General features: G+C 33.4%; 1 protein-coding gene across 7 annotated transcripts in view; it reads right to left on the bottom strand.

Moving 5' to 3' along the window:
• Positions 1-231: 231 nt before the first annotated feature.
• The window catches only part of Rundc3b (RUN domain containing 3B), a 139,442-nt gene continuing 116,848 nt past the window's right edge, over positions 232-22,825 (bottom strand). For 3 of the 7 annotated variants that reach the window (XM_076860698.2, XM_076860714.2, XM_076860723.2), the window contains 3 exons: positions 22,555-22,701; positions 8,224-8,345; positions 232-377 (listed from right to left, as the gene is read on the bottom strand). In XM_076860698.2, the coding sequence (XP_076716813.1) occupies positions 232-377; positions 8,224-8,345; positions 22,555-22,701 (415 nt within the window). The remainder of the gene's footprint in view (positions 378-8,223; positions 8,346-22,554; positions 22,702-22,825) is intronic. The other 4 variants (XM_076860703.2, XM_076860732.2, XM_076860740.2 and 1 more) reach the window with 2 other exon arrangements.

Genomic DNA, 22,825 nt, shown 5'->3' with positions numbered 1-22,825 from the left:
AGCCTGTTCAATTTTAAACTTTCTCAATGACAAATATAAGTTTTTTTAAAATGAAAAAATGTCAGGACCATCATTTTTCCCCTTATAAGTTTACATGGAGTACTGAACTCTCTAAGCGGAATTCCAGACATGTACCAGAACAATATAAAATTTCAAAGGTCTCCCCAGCAATTGAACTTACATAAACTGAACATTTACAATATAGAAACTTTCAACTTTCACATAAGTTTTTCAGGATGGAGTTAGGCCTGGACTTGTCATCTCCGTTGTAGGACTTGCAAGGTAGTCATTAGATTTTAGGCTTGTTAGAGACTTGTAACTTGCCACTGATGTAAGAGACCCACAGAGGCCAAGTAATGAGGGAGTATCTTCTTTACCTGAAAGTCAGGATAAAATAACAATTAATAGCCTTTGAGAATGAAATCAATAAATTTAGCATGTGGTGCATAACTATAACCCAGTGACTTGGGAAGCTGAGGCAGGAGCATCCCAAGTTAAGGACAGCCTCAGCAGTCTGGCAAAACCCCATCTCAAAATAAAAAATCAACAGGATTGGGGATGCAGCTCAGTGGTAAAATGCCCCTGGGTTCAATATCCAGTTCTGTACTAAAATAAAATAATGCATAAAGAAAAGAATGATAACAATAAGATACTAAAACCCATAGAATCTTTCATAATTTACAAGATAATAAAAATATATCTAATTGTGCAAAGATCTGCATCTAGACATGTTGGATCTTTCAGCAGTTTCAATATGACTGTAAAATATTACACAAGATTTTGCTTCTTGTAAAACTAGATATGAAAGTTTGAAATAACATGCTTTAGAACAAAAATTAAAAGTTTACCTTTTTATGAGGACATGTTTGTGTTCAGTTGGTTAGTAAAGGATAATAAAAAATCTAAACAAATAAAATAAGTACCTATTCCAGAGGAATACTGGGAAACCCATACTTAGGTTAAGTAATGCATTAGAAACAGGTTGGTCCTGGTGAGACTGGACTACACCAACTTACAAGGAAGGTTTGATTTTAGAGACTTCGTTCATGTATTGAACATTTACTTAGTATCTACTATCTGCATCAGGAACTCTCCTAAATGCTGGACTTTGATGAAACTCTGAAGGAAGAATGGCACGTCTGTTTCTGTGACTGAGGTAAAACCTCCTATAGCTGAGTAAGTTTCAACATACACTGCCCAGACACTAGCTGTAAGTGGCTCTGGCTTAGGGTTGTGAAAGGCAAAAGACTTTGAAAATTAGCAGGTTTCCAAAGATGGAAAACTTGGATTTCACTCATGTCATTATGGAAATGTAAGCTGAGCTAGACATCAGATGGTTTTGAATACTATGTATTATTTCAACCAGCCTTTGAAGTTTTCCCATAGTCCTTTTGTACTTAACTCTACCTTATCACACTGTGTGGCAAGTGTGGGTTCTCTCTCTCTCTCTCTCTCTCTCTCTCTCTCTCTCTCTTTCTCTCTCTTTCTCTCTCTCTCTCTTTCTCATTAGATGATAAACTCTTTGAGAAAGGACATGAACTCTGTTTTATTGATTATTGTACTCCCAGTACCTAGTACACAATAGGTCATTAAATAACTATACAATTAATAAAGAATGATTACATGGAATTGCACTGGAACTCAAGATAGGGCCTATGTCCTTTTCAGCTTTGCAACCTTGGGCAAGACATCTTCTCTGAGCCTGTTCTTTCCTTTGCAAAGTGGGAACAGATACCAAAAAAATGACTGGTTTTGCTAACTTCATAGTTTTGCTGACCAGGAAAACATAATTACTCTTAGAAAAGATATGGATGAGTAGTTGTTACATTTATATTTTAAAATGTTTATCATATTATATTATGATTAAAAGGTATAGCTCAGTGGTAGAGCACCTCTGAGTTGAATGCCTAGTACCCCCCCTCCAAAAAAAAAAAAAAAAAAAAAAAGGAAAGAAAGAAATCTTTAGACTCAAACTGGTAGGACTTGATGACAGCAAAATGATAGGTAGAAAAAAAAAAACAAGAAAGACTCAGAAGGTTTTCAGAATTGGTAGATGAATGGTGAGATTACCAACTTAAGACAGGAGAAGAAAAAGGGGATCAATGAGGACAGGAAGAGATAGTGAATATGCATTCTAATTTTGAGGAATGCCTAAAGGAACGCCTTAACCTCTATCACAAATCCACAAACTGAAGAAAAGTTAAGCTGTTAACATGTAAGGTCCATGTCACTTTTTATAATTAATAGTTAGAGAAACGGGAAGGCTATTACTTCATATAGTAAAATTTCAAACTGCTTGAACCAGTATATGTTGTAGTTGATTGGGCGGGGGTGGGGAGGCTCTGACACAGTTGTTTATGCATGTGCCTAAATGGACTTGGTCACAGGTAGTCATGTTGATATCAATTTAATTCAGTTACTTGTCTGACTGGAATCACAAGTGCTGAGTTTATATACTGCTTAAAATACCCTAAAAACCATAATTTGGCCTTAAAATGAAAAGTTTTTTGTTTACAGAAAAGAATGAAAACAGGCAGCTAGAGGTAAATTTCATATTACTAAAGCAAATACACATTAGAAAAATTATTGCAAGTCATTTTCTCATAAAATAAGACAAAGCTTGTTACAAAGGAAATCTCTAAGAAAGGAAAATACCTTGCAAGTAAATGAAAATTTGTGACATGCAAAAGAATTGCTTATCACATACCAAGCATGTAGCTAAGGCAGGAGAAATCCATCCGAATACAGAATTTGGGGGCTGGGGGCAGGTTGTAGCTGAGTGGTAGAGTGCTTGCCTAGCATACACAAGGACGTGGGTTCAATTATATTATGATTAAAAGGTATAGCTCAGTAGTAGAGCACCTGGCAGGGAGGCTGGTGCCACAAAAACTGAACCATATGCAGTTGGTATGACTGATTAATGTATTGTGCAGGATCTTTTAACATTTTTCATAAAATTCCTATGGCCTATGAGAAGCTGTTTAACTTCCAAAAGTATTTGGTTTAATTGAGGGGGTACAGATAAACTATAGGAAAACAGGAAAGCGCATACAAAAAACTTACTAGTAGTTTGAAATAAAAATTCCTACAATAGTAGAGTATTGAAATGGTTCTTTGTTGGCACAGAGGATGATATTGTGAGGAAAGACATGGTCATTGATGATTTTGACTCAAAAAAGGACTCAGAAGAGACTGACTCTGAACAAAGAAGTCCTGGAAATACCCTGAGCAATTGAATTTATTTTTATTTTCCCTCTTATAGATACAGAGCAACAAAATATGATTTTTAAAATCTGTGCTTAAAGTCTAAAAGAAGCAACAAATGATCAAAGAATGAAATTAAGAAAACAATTCCATTGATAACAGTATCTAAAAGAATAAAATATGTAAGAATAAATTTGACTACAGAAGTGCAAGAGTTGTGTACCTTTTGATAATTATGGAATATGTTGAAAGCAATTAAATATCTAAATACATGAAAAAAGTCTCATTTTTCTATGGATTAGAAGACAATATTGTTAAAATGGCATTAACTCTCCCAATATATATTCAATGTCACTCCCATTGAAATTTTCATTGCCTTTTTCATTCCAGAGATGACAAACTGATTCTAAAATTCATAACAAAATGCAAAAGATCCCATATAACTTCAACAATTTTGAAAAGGAACAAAACTATAGACCTCAAACATCCTAATTTCAAACTAAAAGCTAAAGTAATCAAGACAATGTGGTATTAGCACAAGGATAGTGTGGTACTAGCAAAGACACCCAGATCGATGGAATAGAATTGAAACCCCAGAAATAAATCCATACATTTACGGTCCATAGATTTCTACAAGGGTTCTAAGACCATTCAATGAGGGAGAAAACTGTACTTTCAACAAATGATATTGGGACATCTACATATTCATATGCAAAAGAACAAAGTTGGACCCTTTGCCCACAGTTTATATAAAAATTAACACAAAATAAATCAGAGACCTAAATGTAAAAGTTAAAACTGTAAAATTCCTAGAAGGAAACATAGGTACAAATCTGCATGACCTGGGATTAGACAACAGTTTCTTATATACGACACCAAAGTATAAGCAATCGTAAGAAAAATTAGATAAACAGACTTTACCAACATTGTAACTCAATTCATCAATAATAAAGGATAATGCAATTTTAAAACCACCAAAGAATTTGAACAAACATTGCTCCAAAGATGATATACAAATGACCAAAATGACTAGTAAGCACATGAAAAGATGTTAAAAATCATTACTGGGGAAATGCAAATTCAAACTACAATGAAGTCCAAATTAATGCTCATTGTGAGATGGACATCATTACCCTACAAACATGTATGACTGCACTTGTGGTGCAACTTTACATCATGTACAACCAGAGAAATGAGAAGTTGTGCTCCATTTGTGTACAATGAATTGAAATGCATTCTGCTATCATGTATAACTAATTATAACAAACAAATTTTTTTTTTTAAAAAAGCACACAATAACAAGTGTTAAAGAGAAACTGAAACCCCTTTTGTTGACATTGGGATTGTAATAATGCAGTTACTTTGATATATTGGTTGGCAGCTCCTCAAATGGTCAAATATATGATCCAGTTAATTCTAGCCCTAAGTATATACTCAAGAGAAATAAAAATATATGGTCACACAAAGACATATATGAATCTTCATCGCAGCATTATTCAGAATAGCCAAAAAGTAAAATCCACCAACAAGTTCAACTGATGAATAAACAAACAAATTATGGTATATTCATACTGTGTAATATCATTCTGCCACAAAAAGGAATAAAATATTGATATGTTATGACATGAATGAACCCTGAAACATGCTAAGCCAAAGAAGTCACAACTTTTTAAAAGAGCTACATATTATAGGATTCTATTATATTAAAATTTCAGAATAGACAAATCCAAAGACATAGAGAGTAAATTAGTAGTTGCCAGTTACAGGGGTGGGGGTAAATTGAGGGGGAATTGGAACTGGGGACTAATAGGGCTTCTTTTTTGGGTGATGATAATATTTGGGAACGAAGCAGTGGTGATGGCTGCATAACACTGTTAATGCTCTGATTACCACTTCACTGTATACTTTAAAATGGTGAATTTTGAATTCTGCCAAGCATTTTGGCATCCACATTTAATCCTAGTGATTGAGGAGGCTGAAGCAGGAGGATGGCATCTTCAAGGCCAGCCTCAGCAACTGAGCAAGACACTCGGCAACCCTGTCTCAAAATAAAAAGTAAAAGGAGCCTAGTGGTAGAGTGTCTCAGAGTTCAATCCCCAGTACTGAAAATAGGTAAGTAAATAAATAAATAGAAGGGGTAAATTTTATATTGTGTGAATTAATTTTTAAAATATATATATTTTTTAGTTGTAGGTGGACATAATACCTTTATTTTATTTTTATGTGGTGCTGAGGACCGAACCCAATGACCTACACATGCCACACAAGCACTCTATCATTGAGCCATAGCCCCAGCCCCCTTATTAAGTGAATTATTTTTAAATAAAAGTGGTTAAAGAATGTCTAAAGGATCTCTTTAAATAAATACAAAAATACTAAGAGATATAGGAACATGTTGAAGTTTAATTGCTAGCAATTTTTTGTGATATGTAAAAAAATGGTTTATTCTAAGACTCAGGTCATCTTAGATTTAATAAAATACAGTATCTTGTAGGAAATATCTGCCACATATGAGGGCTTAATAAATATTTCAGAAAACAATGATGATTTCTTATTCTAGCATTGATTAAAGTACACTTTAACTTCTGAAATAGTGGAGCTGCTTTTGATTATAATATATATTAAAATATACCTTTAGATTATAATATATATTAAAATGACCTTGATAAATATTGAGTTATGGGCTCTGAAAAGTCATAAAAAACTGTTTTTCTGCTTAAGCAAATTTTAGAATATGTAAGTTACTGTTATTTTTATTGTTGTTGGTAGTTGTGGTGGTATCAGGGATTAAGCCCAGGAGCATGTAACTACTGAGTATATCATATCCCCAGCCCTTTTTATTTTTTTAATATATATTTTATTTTTTATTTGTAGTTGTAGTTGGACACAATAACTTTATTTATTTATTTATTTTTAAAAATTTTTATGTGGTGCTGAGGATCAAACCCAGGGCCTTGCACGTGTAGGAAAGTGCTCTACTCCTGAGCCATAACCCCAGTGTCTTTATTTTTAATTTTAAATCAGGGTCTTGCTAAGTTGCTGAGGCTGACCTTGAACTTGCTATCCTCCTGCCTCAGCCTCCTGAGTTGCTGGCTGTACAGATGTGTGCAATCATGCCCAGCTCATAAACTGCTGTTTTAAGTACTAAGTAAAAAAAAAAAACTTCAGTGCCTAAGACTTTTCGGGAGATATCAATAAAAGTATTAACATGAATTAAATGTGTGAAAGTGAAAAAATTACTCAGCATTAAAAGAGAATAAAATCATGGCATTTTCAGGTAAATGGATAGAGTTGAAGAATATCAAGCCAATCCCAAAAAACCAAAGGTTGAAAGTTTTCTCTGATAAGTGGATGCTGATCCATAATAGGGATGGGAGGTAGGGATGGGAGGAATGGAAGAACTTTGGATACAGCAAAGGGGACAGAGGGGTAGGAAGGGGGCATGGGGGCAGGAAAGATGGTCCAATGAGATGAACATCATTACCCTAGGTACATGTATGAAGACATGAATGGTGTGACTCTACTTTGTGTACAACCAGAGAAATGAAAAATTGTATTCCATTTGTGTAGTATGAATCAAAATGCATCCTGCTGTCATAACAAATTAGAACAAATAAATAAATTTAAAAACAGAATACATCTAACATAATTTTTCTATGTACACATATGAAAATACCTAAGTGAATCCCAAACTCATATCCATCCATAAGAATGGAATCCTAATTAGAATAAGATATATTCCATACTTGTATAATTCTTATCAAAATAGATTCTACTGTCATGTATAACAAAGAAAACGAATTAAAAATACTAAACAATGAAAAAACTAATCATTTATAGTTCCACCACCAAAATTATCCCTTTAAAATCTTGATATATTAGGCTACTAGTTGGGTTTTTTGTTTTTTATTTTTTGTAAGAAGGAAAACCCATTTACTATGCTTATAACAAAGACGTGTATGTTCATTCTAAAAGAATTTAATCAATGCAGTAAAGCACACAAACATTAAAGATATTATTATATAGTTTATATTCAGAATTAAATGGAAAGAATATTATAAAATTGGTATGATGTCATGATTTTCTTCTAATAAAATTTTTCAATTTATTTTTACTGGAAATCAATATAAGAAAAACAGAACAGTAAAAGAAATGTTGAATTTCCAATAAATATTTTTGCCTTAAGAGGGGATCATCAAGGATGGTGGAATGTGATGGACATCATTATCCAAAATACATGTATGAAGACACGAATTGGGTGTCAACCTACTTTATATACAAAGATATGAAAAACTGTGGTATATATGTGTAATAAGAATTGTAATGCAAAAAAAGTTCATGTATAAAGACTTGAATTGGTGTGAACATACTTTATATACAAAGATATGAAAAACTATGCTCTATATGTGTATTAAGAATTGTAATGCATTCTGCTGTTGTGTATTTAAAAAAATAAAATCAGTAAGTTAATTTTTATAAAAGATTACTCTAATTTTAGAAAATATGAAAAATATTTATTGTTTTACCTTCATGTTTTTTTTCAAGTACAAGCATTGATTTTTGAATGATCTACTGAACTCTCAAAACTCAACAGTTAAAAGTGATCTAATTAGAGAAAAGGTAAAAAACATGAGAAGGTGTTTCAATGAAGAGGACATACATTGCAAATAAGCAGGTGAAAAGATGTTCAGGGAAATGCAAACTAAAACCATAATGAGGTAACACTCCACATGAACCAGAATAGCTACAATTAAAAAAATGTAAGAAATAATACAGAGCTATTACTTTTGCCTAGAATTTCTGTTTCTTTATTATTACTGATAATTCAGTAACATAGATGAGCCTCTGAGAAGGTTAGGCACCTGAGAAAGAAACTAAGGCAGACCATTTTTAATCATAAGGCAACTTGATTTCTAGCATGCTTCACAGAAATGCCAGTATTTATTCTCTGACTTTATCTGTAACGAAAACATAAATAGTATTAAAACGATAACTTTTGACTCAATTTTTTTTTCTTACCTTCACTAATGAAATTCAATGGGTCTTGTTTTCCTTCTCCTTCTTGTGACTGACCTGGATCCAATGAAGTCTGAGAAAGGCTAACTTCTGCTGACAACTGGTCAAGACTATGGTAACTTTTTCTGCAAAATAAAAACAAAATACTACTTGCATTTTTCTAACAAAAAAGAATTTATAGAGAATTCTTTAATGGTTTCAAGTTTATTAAATGTCTAGTTAATTTTCTTCCCAATATTTACCCTAAATTTTGTCTTCATCATGACTTTAGTATAATCTCTATTACACTTTCCTTCCTACCCTCTTTGGAGGTATATATGTTTTACTTGTTGCAAAGTAGAAAAGGAAAATAATTTGTCAAATAAATTAAAACCTCACACCATTTTTGATTATTCAGGTGACTAGAAAATGAGAACTTATCATTGAGTTATTTATAATTCTCAAAAAAAGCAGAAAATCTATAGATTATTCTTAATAAAGAAACAAAGTTTGGATAATAATGACCAGTGTTTTAAATAGTTTATAATTCCTCAATATTTTAGTATGATTATAGATGGTTATTAAAAAAACAACAAAATTATTAAAAATTTCTATAATTTTGAAGTTTAAAGAATGTGAGTAATAAATAATTAATTTCCTCATTTATATGATATTTTGAGGCCAATTTTTTATTAAGGTAATTAATTAGAAGTGAATTGTATTAGAAAATAAGTTCAGTTACAAGTAAAAAGTTAATGAAAGCTTATTATTAACCCTTTTTCATATTTGGCTCTTTAGGATAACAAACTCAGAACATACATGCAGCTCTGTTAGTTATTCACTTTTCATGTAAAGGGAAAAATTATCAATTCCAAATATATATGATCTATGAAAAGCTCAAATATCTATTTCACAAGGTAGTCAAATCCCATCTAATTTTCTTAAAATATATTTTGTGATAATATTTATAGGAAAGCACATATAGTTTAAATAATCTATTTAATAGATCTATTAATACACGTAAGAGTAGACTTACAGATTTGAAAAATTTGATATTAAATATCATTTGTATACTTATGCTCAGAGGTTATTTTGTTTTAGTCAGGACTCAACTCAAAATGAGAAGGAAATGAGAAAATATTCATTTACTAAAACTACAGTGCACATTTTTTAAAAAGGCAGAGCCCAGTTGGGTGCAGTGGCACATGCCTGTAATCTCTGTTTCAATATTAAAAATGAAAAGAGCTGGGAATGTGGAACCCTTGGGTTCAATCTGTGGTATAAAAAAAGGGGGATGGGGGCAGAACCCAGTGTGTCTACAAAAACAGCAGTTATTTGTAGTTATTTAAAATTGCCTTTGTGCTTATACTCCATCAATTTATTAACATAAAATTTTACAGAATTTCACAGCAATGAGGTATATACAAAAGATATCTGTTTTCTTCACTAAGAAATGAAGAATGAGGTGACAGAATAACTTTACAAGCTTAGAACGTGGTGTTCTCAAGTTATAATATAATGACTTTTCAAATTCTGAGTACAAAAGCACTTAATTATAATTTTTTAAAAATATTTTATTTTTTAGTTATAGTTGGACTCCTTTATTTATTTATTTTTATGTGGTGCTGAGGATCAACCCAGGGCCTCGAACATGCTAGGTAAGCACTCTACCGCTGAGCCACAAACCTAGCCCTTAATTCTAATTTTTAATTCTGTTATTGCAGGAAACTCAAATAAGGCATATAACACTTTCATGAGTTACATGATACACAATAAAAATGATACCCAATGTTTACATAGCACTTGCTATATTCTAGGCACTATTACACAGACACACACACACACACACAAAAAAAAAACTTACTTATCTCTAATATAGAAAGAAAAGATTTGGCTTCCTATTTTGTTAGAAACTCTTGTCACAGAATAGCCTTCGCTGAGATAGAATATCTAAATTATACTATAAATATATTACTGAAATTTTCACTTTATTTTCATTAAAGTCATTTCTTTAGCTATTGAGGAAAGCAGAAACAGGAATTTAGTGAGAAATTTTGTTATATTTTATATAATAATAATTTATATATATAATTCATATTATATGATAAATACTTCTTCAAATAATTTTTCTTGCCCAGTAAGTAGAAGTCTTCCTCTTTAAATTGATGGCTTAAAATGAATGTCTGACACTGATTTTCATCATGAGAAATGTGTTAATATTTTTAAATTAAAAATATCTATAAATATTTACAAACATTAAGTACTCATAAGCAAAAAGACATGGAATTCATTAAATAGTGTTAAATATGGCCTGAGAGTTTGACAGCACATATTTACAATAATCTCCAGGACTGCAGTCATTGGGAGGAAGAAACTATGAAAGTAGTCACTGAGAACAGCAATAGGAAATGAGCTTTCTGCATGACTACTGAAGTTCCTTTTAGGATATCACACTTCTGAATCCAAAGTAATTTGGGGACTTTTATACCCTTTAATTTGTCTCAGTAAACAATCCTTGAGTTATAAACTTTACTTAACCCAATACCAATGAATATAGAAATAAAATTTGATATACAATGATCTTTTGAAGCAATAATAAAAATTCCAAACCAAAATTAAGTACTCTATTCATAATACATTAAGAACAGTAGTTTACAATATCTCCCCTGCTTGAAGATGACTACAAATGCACAATCTGGGAGGAGACTAGTTCAGCTGCTTTCCATGTAACTAAGAAGGGGTTTGGCTTCTACATTCTTACCTGATTTCCACCAAGACTTGCAGCACCATCTGACAACATTTATTGTCACACAGTAAATTATCCATCTAGGGGAATTCTATCATAAAGGTCCACAGTTAAGTCCTATTGTAGAATTTTATACTAATTAACATCACACTGTAAGATTTAAATATAACCCACCAGACATACCAATCCAATTAATAGCTATTTTTGTCTCAGAATATAATTTTTAAAATATCAGTAGCTTAAACTAATCAAAGTAACAACCTCAAACAGTAAAAGCCATGAATTCTAACTATACAAAAGTTTATATTTTGGTATATGCTATTATACTATTAAATATAATATAAATTAAATTTGTAGGACTTATATGTCATGGGCATTTGGTATACAACAACATATACTATATTCAAAATCTAACTATTTAAATATTTTTAAACCATTCAAATACAAATTCATATACATGAAATTGGATACCAAAAAAAAAAAAAAGAAAGAAAGGAAATTGAGTGACAGGTCTGAATTCATTAGTTAATTTTTCTTACACTTTATATAAATAATCAGAATAATATGAATAATTTGTGTCATTTATTTGTCCAATAGATGTGTTGAGGTCAATAATTTACGTTATCTGATAGTCACAGGAAACAGATGATGCACAGAAACAGACAAGTATTATCCACATGTGGAATATAAAAACAAATATATGTATGCTGTGTATACAGAGGCACATGCAATTACAGGGAGAGAGATACACTACTTTTTTACTCCTGTTTTTTTCATACAAATAAGTTTAAGAAACAAAAATAATCAATTTTTTTTACAGCAGAATATCTATTTTCTCTAAATCTAGTAAAAATTAATAGAGTGATACAAGAAAAGACTTCTAGGGAAGGACTATGTGGATCAGTTCAAAGACCACTTTACAAACTAAAATGTTTGTGGTTTTGATGTTTAAAGACACCTATTCCAAACATGTTTGAAAGACACACATGGGAAAGAGAATTCCTAATACATCTGAAGTGAAAGTTATTAAGAAAAATTAAAAGCCTAAAAAATAGGTCATGAAGGGCTTATTAAAGCTTATGAATCTCACAATTTTACAGTCTGAGTAACAGGCAAATTGGAAATCAATGATTGAAAGACCTTAAAAAAAAAAAAACAAGTAGAAAACATAAGTGTGATGACAAGAATTCTGATCTTTTGGCGTAAGATTAGTTGAGTTAGGCAATACTCTAATGAGGCTATATAACAGATCATCTAACAGGCTCATCCTACCTAGACTTTATGAATATAAAATATTAAGACATAAAATATTGGAAACAAAAAAGTAAGCAATTATTCCATGTTGTGTTAGGAGAGCATGCTTTATATACTTATTTAGTATTGAGATTTTCCTGTAATCCTAATTGTTTTATCAATTTTTAAACATGGTATTGCCATGTTCAAAATAAGGGAGCCAGATCCACTCACACTGGCCTCTGCAGGGCCCAGAAACACAGCAGGCCTGGTCCACCCCTTCCCTGGAGGGGCAGATACTCGCTAGAGCCTAGCCTCTTGTACAGAACCACCCCTTCTGACCAGTGGACTACCAGGGGAGTCAAGATCCAGCCCAGACTGCCCACACCAGCCTATATGGGAATCAGGCTCTCAGTAGGCCCAGTTCACCCCTCCCCAGGTGGGACAGACACCACCAGAGCCTATTCTTTGGCGCAGGACTTCCCCTTCCAACCAGCAGACTACCGCGGGAGGTCAAGGCAAACGGTCCAGATCCACCCACTCCAACTTAAGCAGGATCCAGATCCAGGATGCAGTAGCATTCATTGAGGGACACCAGCAGGGTCTGTAAGCCCAACATCAAGGTGAGGTACAGACAATATGCACAGGTACTACAAGAATACAGGGAAGAAACTAATATCTCAGATCCACTCTGCAAGAAAGGAAGACATAGACACCATGAAAAAACAAGGGAGGAAAGTGCCCCAAACAAACCAGGACACTCTAATAACAGAACCCATGGACAGCGAAGTTGATGAGATGTCAGAGAAGCAGTTCAGAAAGTTCATAATTAAAATGATCAGTGAATTAAAGAAAACCTAAATGAGCAAATACAAGCAAAGATTGATCACTCCAACAATGAGATAAGAGAGCAAATACAGGTAGCAAAAGATTACTTCAAGAGAGAGATACTCTGAAAAAAAAACCAGTCAAATCCTTGAAATGAAGGATACAATAAATCAAATAAAAAACTCAATAGAAAGCATAACCAATAGACTAACTCACTTGGAAGAAAGAATGTCAGATAATGAATACAAAGTATATAATCTGGAAAATAAATTTGATCACACAATGAAGATAGTTAGAAACCATGAACAGAACATTCAAGAATTATAGGACAGCACCAAAAGACCAAATATAAGAGTTATTGGGATAGAGGAAGGCACAGAGTTTCAAACCAAAAGAATGTACAATCTCTTCAATGAGATAATACCGGAAAATTTCCCATGCATGAAGAACAAATTGGAAAACCAAATACAAGAGGCTTACAGGACAGCACATGTACAAAATTACAACAGATCTACACCTAGGCACATTATAATGAAAATGCCTAGCATACAGAATAAGGATAGAATCTTAAAAGTTACAAGAGAGAGGAATCAGATCACATACAAGGGGAGACCAATTCGTATCTCAGCAGATTTTTCAACCCAGACTCTCAAAGCCAGGAGATGGTGGAACAACATATACCAAGCTCTGAAAGAAAATGGATGCCAACCAAGAATCTTATATCCAGCAAAACTAAGCTTTAGGTTTGATAATGAAATAAAAACCTTCCCTAATAAACAAAAGTTAAAAGAATTTACAACTAGAAAACCTGCACTACAGAACATCCTCAGCAAAATACTTCAAGAAGAGGGAATGAAAAACAATGATGATAATCAGCAGAGGGAGGGATTACTAAAGCAAAATCTAATCAGAGGAGAAACCAAGTCATGTTAAATACCAAAAATAAATAAAAATGGCTGGGAATACAAATCATATCTCAATAATAGCCCTGAATGTTAATGGCCTAAACTTGCCAATCAAAAGACATAGACTAGCAGATTGGATTTAAAAAAAAAAAAGCCCCAACAAAATGCTGCCTCCAAAAGACTCATTTCATGGAAAAAGACATTCACAGATTGAAGGTTAAGGGTTGGGAAAAATCACTCACATGGACTGTGGAAGCAAGTTTCCATCCTCATATCAAATAAAGTAGACTTCAAAGTCAATCAAAAAGAATAAAGGACACTACATACTGCTCAAGGGAACCTTACACCAACAAGACTTAACAATTATAAATATATATGCCCCAAACAGAGCAGCTATGTTCATCAAACAAGCTCTTCTCAAGTTCAAGAGTCAAACAAACCACAAAACAATAATTTTGGGTGACTTTAACACACCTCCTTCATCACTAGATAGATCTTCCAAACAGAAGTTGAACAAAGAAACTATAAAACTCAATAATACAATCAATAACTTAGACTTCACTGACATATATAGATTAGTCTATCCTTCAATGAGAGAATCTACTTTCTTCTCAGTAGCACGTGGATCCTTCTCTAAAATAGACCATATACTATATCACAAAGCAACTCTTAACAAATATAAAAAAAAAGTAGAGATACTACCCTGCATTCAATTAGATCATAATGGAATGAAATTAGAAATCAATGATAAAATAAGAAATAAAAGCCACTCCAACACCTGGAGACTAAATAGTATGCTACTGAATGAACAATGCGTTGCAGAAGACATCAAGGAGGAGATTAAAAAGTTTTTAGAGGTGAATTAGAAAACAGATACTTCATATTGAAATCTTAGGGACACTATGAAAGCAGTTCTAAGAGGAAAGTTCATTGTGTGAAGTTCATTCCTTAAAAGGAGAAAAAGTCAACAAATAAATGACTTAACACTACATCTCAAAGCCCTAGAAAAAAAAACAAATCAACACCAAAAGCAGCACAAGACAGGAAATAATTAAAATCAGAGCTGAAATCAATGAAATTGAAACAAAAGAAACAACTGAAAAAACTGACAGAGCAAAAAATTGGTTCTTTGAGAAAATAAATAAAATTGACAGACCCTTAGCTATGCTAACAAAGAAAAGGAGAGAAAAAACTCAAATTATTAACATACGTGATGAAAAAGGAAATATCACAACAGATACTACAGAAATACACAGGATAATTAGAAATTATTTTGAAAACTTATACTCCAATAAAACAGAAAATATCAAAGGCATTGACAAATTTCTAGAGTCATAATTTGCCCAAATTGAATCAGGATGACATACACAATTTAAACAGATCAATTTCAAGTGACAAAATAGCAGATGCCATCAAAAGTCTACCAACTAAGAAAAGTCCAGGATGGGATGGATACACAGTTGAGTTCTACAAGACCTTTAAAGAAGAATACCAATACTCTCTGATTTATTTCAGGAAATAGAAAAAGAGGCACCACTTCCAAACTCTTTCTATGAGGGCAATGTTAGTCTGATTCCAAAACCAGGCAAAGACACATCAAAAAAAGAAAACTTCAGATCAATATCTCTAACGAACATAGATGCAAAAGTTCTTAATAAAATTCTGGCAAATTGAATACAAAAAATTATCAAAAATATCATGCACCATGATCAAGTGAGATTCATCCCAGGGATGCAAGGTTGGTTCAACATATGAAAATCAATAAATGTAATTCATCACATCAATAAACTTAAAGATAAGAATCATATGATCATCTCAATAGATGCAGGAAAAAGCATTTGACAAAATACAGCACCCCTTTATGTTCAAAACACTAGAAAAACTAAGGATAACAGGAACATAGTTCAATATCATAAAGGCTATCTATGATAAGCCCCAGGCCAGTATCTTTCTAGATGGAGAAAAATTGAAGGCATTCCCTCTAAAAACTGGAACAAGACAGGTATGCCCTCTTTCATCACTTCTCTTTAACACAGTTCTTGAAACACTGGCCAGAACAATTAGAGAGATGAAAGAAATTAAAGGGATATACATAGGAAAAGAAGAACTCAAATTCACACTATTTGCTGATGATATGATTCCATACCTGGAAGACCCTAAAAGTTCCGCCAGAAAACTTCTAGAACTAGTAAATGAATTCAGCAAAGCAGCAGGATATAAAATCAACACCCATAAACCAAAGCATTTCTGTATATCAGTGACAAATCCTCAGAAAGGGAAATGAGGAAAACTACCCCATTCTCAATAGCCTCAAAAAATAAAATAAAATATTTGGGAACCAACAAAAGAGGTGAAAGATCTATATAATGAAAATTATAGAGCCCTAAAGAAAGAAATCAAAGAATACCTTAGAAGATGGAAAGATTTACCTTGCTCTTGGACAGGAAGAATTAATATTATCAAAATGACCATTCTTCCAAAACACTATACAGATTAAATGCAATTCTGATCAAAATCCCAATGACATTCCTCATAGAAATAGGAAAAGCAATCATGAAATTCATCTGGAAAAATAAGAGAGCCAGAATAGCTAAAGCAATCCTTAGCAAGAAGAGTGAAGCAGCTGGCATCACTATACCAGACCTTTAACTATATACTACAGAGCAACAGTAACAAAAACAGCATGGTATTGGCACCAAAACAGACTGGTAGACCAATGGTACAGAATAAAGAACACAGAGACTGACCCACAAACTACAATTATCTTATATTAGACAAAAGTGCCAAGAACGTGCATTGGAGAAAAGATAGCCTCTTCAATGAATGGTGCTGGGAAAACTGGAAATCCATATGACAAAATGAAATTAAATCCCCATCTCTCACCTTGCACAAAACTCAACTCAAAATGGATCAAGGACTTAGGAATACAACCAGAGACCCTGTGTCTAATAGAAGAAAAAGTAGGCCCTAATCTCCATTATGTGGGATTAGGCCCCAACCTCCTTAATAAGGTGTAAGAATTAAAATCAAGAATCAATAAATAGGATGGACCCAAACTAAAAAGTTTCTTCTTGGCAAAAGAAACATTCTGTGATGTGAATAGACAGCCTACATCTAGGGAGCAAATCTTTACCCCTCACACATCAGATAGAGCACTAATCTCTAGGGTATATAAGGAACTCAAAAAGCTAAACACCAAAAAAACAAATAACCCAATAAATGGGCCAAGGACCTGAAGAGACACTTCTCAGAAGATGATGTACAATCAATCAACAAATACATGAAAAAATGTTCATCATAACTAGCAATTAGAGAAATGCAAATCAAAACCACTCTTAAGATTTCATCTCATTCCAGTCAGAATGGCAGCTATTATGCACTCAAACAACAATAAGTGTTAGCGAAAATGTGGGGAAAAAGGTACACTCATATCCTGCTGATGGGACTGCAAACTGGTATAGCCAATATGGAAAGCAGTATGGAGATTTCTTGGAAAATTGGGAATGGAACCACCATATGAGCCAGCTATTACTCTCCTCAGTCTATACCCCCAAAATTTAAAAACAGCATATTACAGGGACACAGCCACATCAATGTTTATAGTACCACAATTCACAATAGCTAAACTGTGGAACCAACCTAGATGCCCTTTAATAGGATAAAAGAAATGTGGCATATATAAACAATGGAATGTTACTTAGCAATAAAAGAGAATAAAATCATGGAATTTGCAGATAAATGGATAAAGTTAGAGAAGGTAATGCTAAGTGAAGTTAGCCAATCCCAAAAAACCAAATGCCGAATGTTTTCTTTGATATAAGGAGGCTGATTCATATTGGGATAGGGAGCGAGAGCATGGGAGGAATAGATGAACTCTAGATAGGGCAGAGGGTTTGGAGAGGAAGGGAGGGGTATGGAGTTATTAATGAAGGTGGAATGGGATGTTCATTATTATCCAAAGTACAGGTATGAAGACACAAATTGGTGTCAATATACTGTGTCTACAACCAGAGATATGAAAAATTGTGCTCTCTATATGTAATTAGATTGTAATACATTCTGCTGTGATATATAAATTTAAAAAAATAAGGGAAAAGATATAAAACCACCCTGGATAATCATGCTAGGTCTAGGTAATCAAGAAATAAACTGGAAATCATGTTTTAAAAGTTTTGTAACCAGCATAGCAAATGGAAATTTTGAAAGAAATCATAAGTAGGTAACAACAGAGATCACTCCATAAGGAGGTGACAACATAATAAAGATACCTAATAGTTCAATTTAAGAAATGTAAACAAACCAACAAATTCATTAAATAGAACAATACAGTACACTACTAAATTACATAAATAGGAGGCCATTAGTTTTAGGCTATGTCACTATGTTGAGTTCCTAGTAACAAACTGCAATCTAATACATAAACAAATTGAAACCTAATTTAGGTGTGTGCATGTGTGTGAATGTGTGTAAAAAAAAGCTATGAACTGATGGAACCTATTCAAGAGCATATTTGTTTGTTTGTTTTTTTAATTAATTTTTATTGTTGGTTGTTTAAAACATTACATAGTTCTTGATATATCATATTTCACACTTTGATTCAAGTGGGATATGAACTCCCATTTTTACCCTGTATACAGATTGCAGAATCACATCAGTTGCACATCCATTGATTTACATATTGCCATACTAGTGTCTGTTGTATTCTGCTGCCTTTCCTATCCTCTACTATCCCCCCTCCCCCCCTCCCCTCCCCTCTTCTCTCTCTACCCCCTCTACTGTAATTCATTTCTCCCCCTTATATTTTTCCCCCTTTCCCCTCACTTCCTCTTGTATGTAATTTTGTATACCCCTGAGGGTCTCCTTCCATTTACATGCAATTTCCCTTCTCTCTCCCTTTCCCTCCCACCTCTCATCCCTGTTTAATGTTAATCTTCTTCTCATGCTCTACATCCCTACTCTGTTCTTAGTTACTCTCCTTATATCAAAGAAGACATTTGGCATTTGTTTTTAAGGGATTGACTAGCTTCACTTAGCATAATCTGCTCTAATGCCATCCATTTCCCTCCAAATTCTATGATTTTGTCATTTTTTAATGCAGAGTAATACTCCATTGTGTATAAATGCCACATTTTTTTTATCCATTCGTCTATTGAAGGGCATCTAGGTTGGTTCCACAGTCTTGCTATTGTGAATTGTGCTGCTATGAACATGGATGTAGCAGTGTCCCTATAGTGTGCTCTTTTTAGGACTTTAGGGAATAGACCGAGTAGGGGAATAGCTGGGTCAAATGGTGGTTCCATTCCGAGCTTTCCAAGAAATCTCCATACTGCTTTTCAAATTGGCCGCACCATTTTGCAGTCCCACCAGCAATGTACAAGTGAACCCTTTTCCCCACATCCTCGCCAGCACTTGTTGTTGTTTGACTTCCTAATGGCTGCCAATCTTACTGGAGTGAGATGGTATCTTAGGGTGGTTTTGATTTGCATTTCTCTGACTGCTAGAGATGGTGAGCATTTTTTCATGTACTTGTTGATTGATTGTATGTCCTCCTCTGAGAAATGTCTGTTCAGGTCCTTGGCCCATTTGTTGATTGGGTTATTTGTTATCTTATTGTCTAATTTTTTTAGTTCTTTGTATGTTCTGGATATTAGGGCTCTGTCTGAAGTGTGAGGAGTAAAGATGTGTTCCCAGGACGTAGGCTCCCTATTTTAACAAAGCGCCAAACTTCAGCCAATCACAGGCAGTCAACTCATCACACCACACCCAATTAAGAGAAACGCATCATCACACTATGCCCAAACAAGGCAGAAGCTTAGCTGTAGCCTATCAGATAATTTCTCTACTCTGCTTCCTATTCAGCCTATACAACAAGCTTGCTGCTTCTACTGCTGGATGGAATGCCTGAACCCTTTCTGGTTCTATGTACTGCCTAATTTGCGAAATGTTCTTTGCTGTTACAAAGTTCAATTTGTTCAAATTTTTGCTTTTAACATTTTATTTTTTCTTAAAGTTGTCTTGGGGTAGTTGGTAGAATAAAGTTACAGAGCTCTCAGAGGAAAAGCTATATACCTATTCATCATAGAAAAAAAATCTACTAGCATTAAGACTGTAACAAATTATAGGGTCAGTTTCTCCAAATTACCAACACAGCTAATATTTTTATTTAAAAGGTTTTAGATACCACCTCTGTAATTTGTAGGTTTTCAATAATTATTGGTTGAATTTATTTAAGTTGCTGGTCAAATTAAAAGGAATTAATGATCAGATAGTTCAAGAATCTTGGTTCATATTATAAATTTGAGGAGAGCAAAAACTATAACCTGATGAAAAGCTACAATTAGTTTCAAAGAGGATTTATGAAGAATCTCTCTAGTCTGAAAATCCAAGCTTCCATTTTTAAATGACACAATTGGGATTATTTATTCAGAACAACTGGGATTTGCTGGTCATTTTTTATGTAAAACTCAGAAAGGAGAGTCTGAAACTTTAGGTGGTTGTTCTACATTGTTTTACATGGAAAATACAGCGTTATATTAGAGACAATGATGATACAGAGTATATAAAGATTCACTAAGAAGCAATTAAGGGCAAGATTATTTTTTGCCTCATTTGATGCTTAAAATTCTGTTAAACAGGCATTATCTCCAGTAATACATGCAGAGAAGGAAAAGGATAAGAGAAAGTACTGCTGTGTTACACAGCAATAAGAGGCAGATATAGCTTAACAAATACTGACTAAACTCTAGGCCCAGTGATCTCTGTACCCTCTCCATCTGTACAATTTTTGTTCAGGAATATTAGTTTGGAAAAAGGGCCATCCAAAAGTAGTGCCAACATCTAAGGGCAGGTTAGATTAAATGATGATGCTAGAAGGGAAGAGAATCTCCTCTTAAGCTAATGGATTAACTGAATCAAGAATCATAAAATCTAGAGCCATGCTTACCAACCAACAGGCAGTTTATCTGCCTTCTTTTTTGAGACTGCAATTACTTTTGCTGCAGCTATACTACTTCATAAAAACCAGTCATTTACACATGCAGAGGTAAACTAGAAATTAAAAAAAAAACATCTAGAGAGTGTTTATAGGCCCTTTGATAGGCAACTTTGCAGGTAGGAAAGGGCACATGTCTTCTGGATAAAAAATTACTTCCTTCTCTTTAACATAACAATATGAATATTACAATTAAAAGGCACAGTTTTTGATATGGGCATGGTGGCATATTATTAGGTTTATAATTCCAGTAACACAGAAGGCTGAGGCAGGAGGTTTGCAAGTTCAGGGACAGCCACAGCTCAAATTAGTGAGATCCTCAGCACCTCAGCAAGACCCTATCTCGAAATTAAAAATAAATAAATAAATGAGGACCAAAGATATAGCTCAATGGTAAAGCACCACTGGGTTCAACTGCAGTACCAAAAAAAGGCAGTCTTTTAACTTACTAAGATTATATTTAATATCATAATTTCACAGGAAAAAAGCAAAAATATCTCATGTGTTATATATAAAATATACCAAATACTGCCATAAATTCTATTTTTAATCACAAATTAGAAATAAAATATTTTCTATTAATTAAATATGCCACAGAAAGGTAAAATCATACACAATCATATTCTAGTCATTCAAAACTTTTATAAGAGTATATAAACTAGATCCTAATCTACAAAATATCCAAAGTCAATACCTTGAATTATACTAGGAAATAGATGTAATATTTGAAGAGTACTACTGATTTATTTTGCAATTATCTGGTTCAAGAAGGGTACGGCTCTAACAGTGAAAACTAAAATCAAGAACTCCAGAGAGAAACAGAGAAAAAACAGAGATAAGGAGAAAGCGGGGGAGAGAAGAAGGGAAGGAAGAAGGAAAATGAGAAAAGTGATAGAGAAAAGGGAAAAAAGCAACACATGGGGATAGGAGGGAAGGATTTCAGAGAAAATAATCAGAAAATTAACTAAAGACAAAAACCATAGTGAAACAAATGATTAAGATAGAAAAGTGGCTAATAGCCAAAAGAAGATAATACACTTAGTGATTTTTCCAAATGAAGATTACCTACAATTTGTAGCTCATTTAACATTAAGATACTATGACTAAAAGAAATAGTCCTGAACTATCAAGGCAAAGAAATAGGAAAAGGATCTGTGGCCCATAGGTAGTCATTATATTTTTTATAGCTTCTAAAATTAAATTTACTGAAAATGAACATGACACTTTCAGACCCACCAAGAACAAGTATATATCTTTCTATCCTTTCATGAGGTGCAGTCTTATGTCTTTTAACAAGCAGGAAAATTAATTCTAAGCAAATATAACACCAAAGCTAGAATTAAAAACTAAATGGTTCATTAAACATAAGCTCATAGATGTAACCAAAGGACTGGCTAAAAATTAAACAGAAGAAGCAGATAGCTGGTCCAATAATACCACATGAGAATTTCTCAGATGTTTTACTTCCCCAGGGTGCCTTGGCTTCAAAATGTTAATACATCGACTGTCTAACTTTACCAAAGTAGACCTAAAGCCTATCTTTGCTCTAAGCTAGTAATAAATTCAGAATAACTGAGACACCAAAGTGGAGAGCCACATGTTTTGGTACAACTGTATTTGTAATTAGTTGGAAAAAAAGGTATTACACTTACTCATACCACTGTTTATTGTGTTTTCGGTAAAGCAACGTATCCAAGGCAACAGCATTGACATCCAGAGCTCCTGGGGAAGGCCACTGGTTGGTGAGGTGGGCAGTTAACTCTTGTCTTGATCTTAAATCATTATTCTTTAGCACAGTCCTGTGAATATTAAGATGGTGAGTGCTTTTGTCTTCACTGTTACAATGGCAGAGGAACCTAATGATATCAATTTAGGTCCCCAAAATTCATCTTTTAAAAGTGGTATGTTAATAGATTGTGAACA

Source organism: Callospermophilus lateralis, chromosome 1 (genome assembly GCF_048772815.1).
Source record: "Callospermophilus lateralis isolate mCalLat2 chromosome 1, mCalLat2.hap1, whole genome shotgun sequence".
In the NCBI taxonomy this organism is placed as follows: domain Eukaryota; kingdom Metazoa; phylum Chordata; class Mammalia; order Rodentia; family Sciuridae; genus Callospermophilus; species Callospermophilus lateralis.
This window is presented reverse-complemented; position numbering and strand designations above follow the sequence as displayed.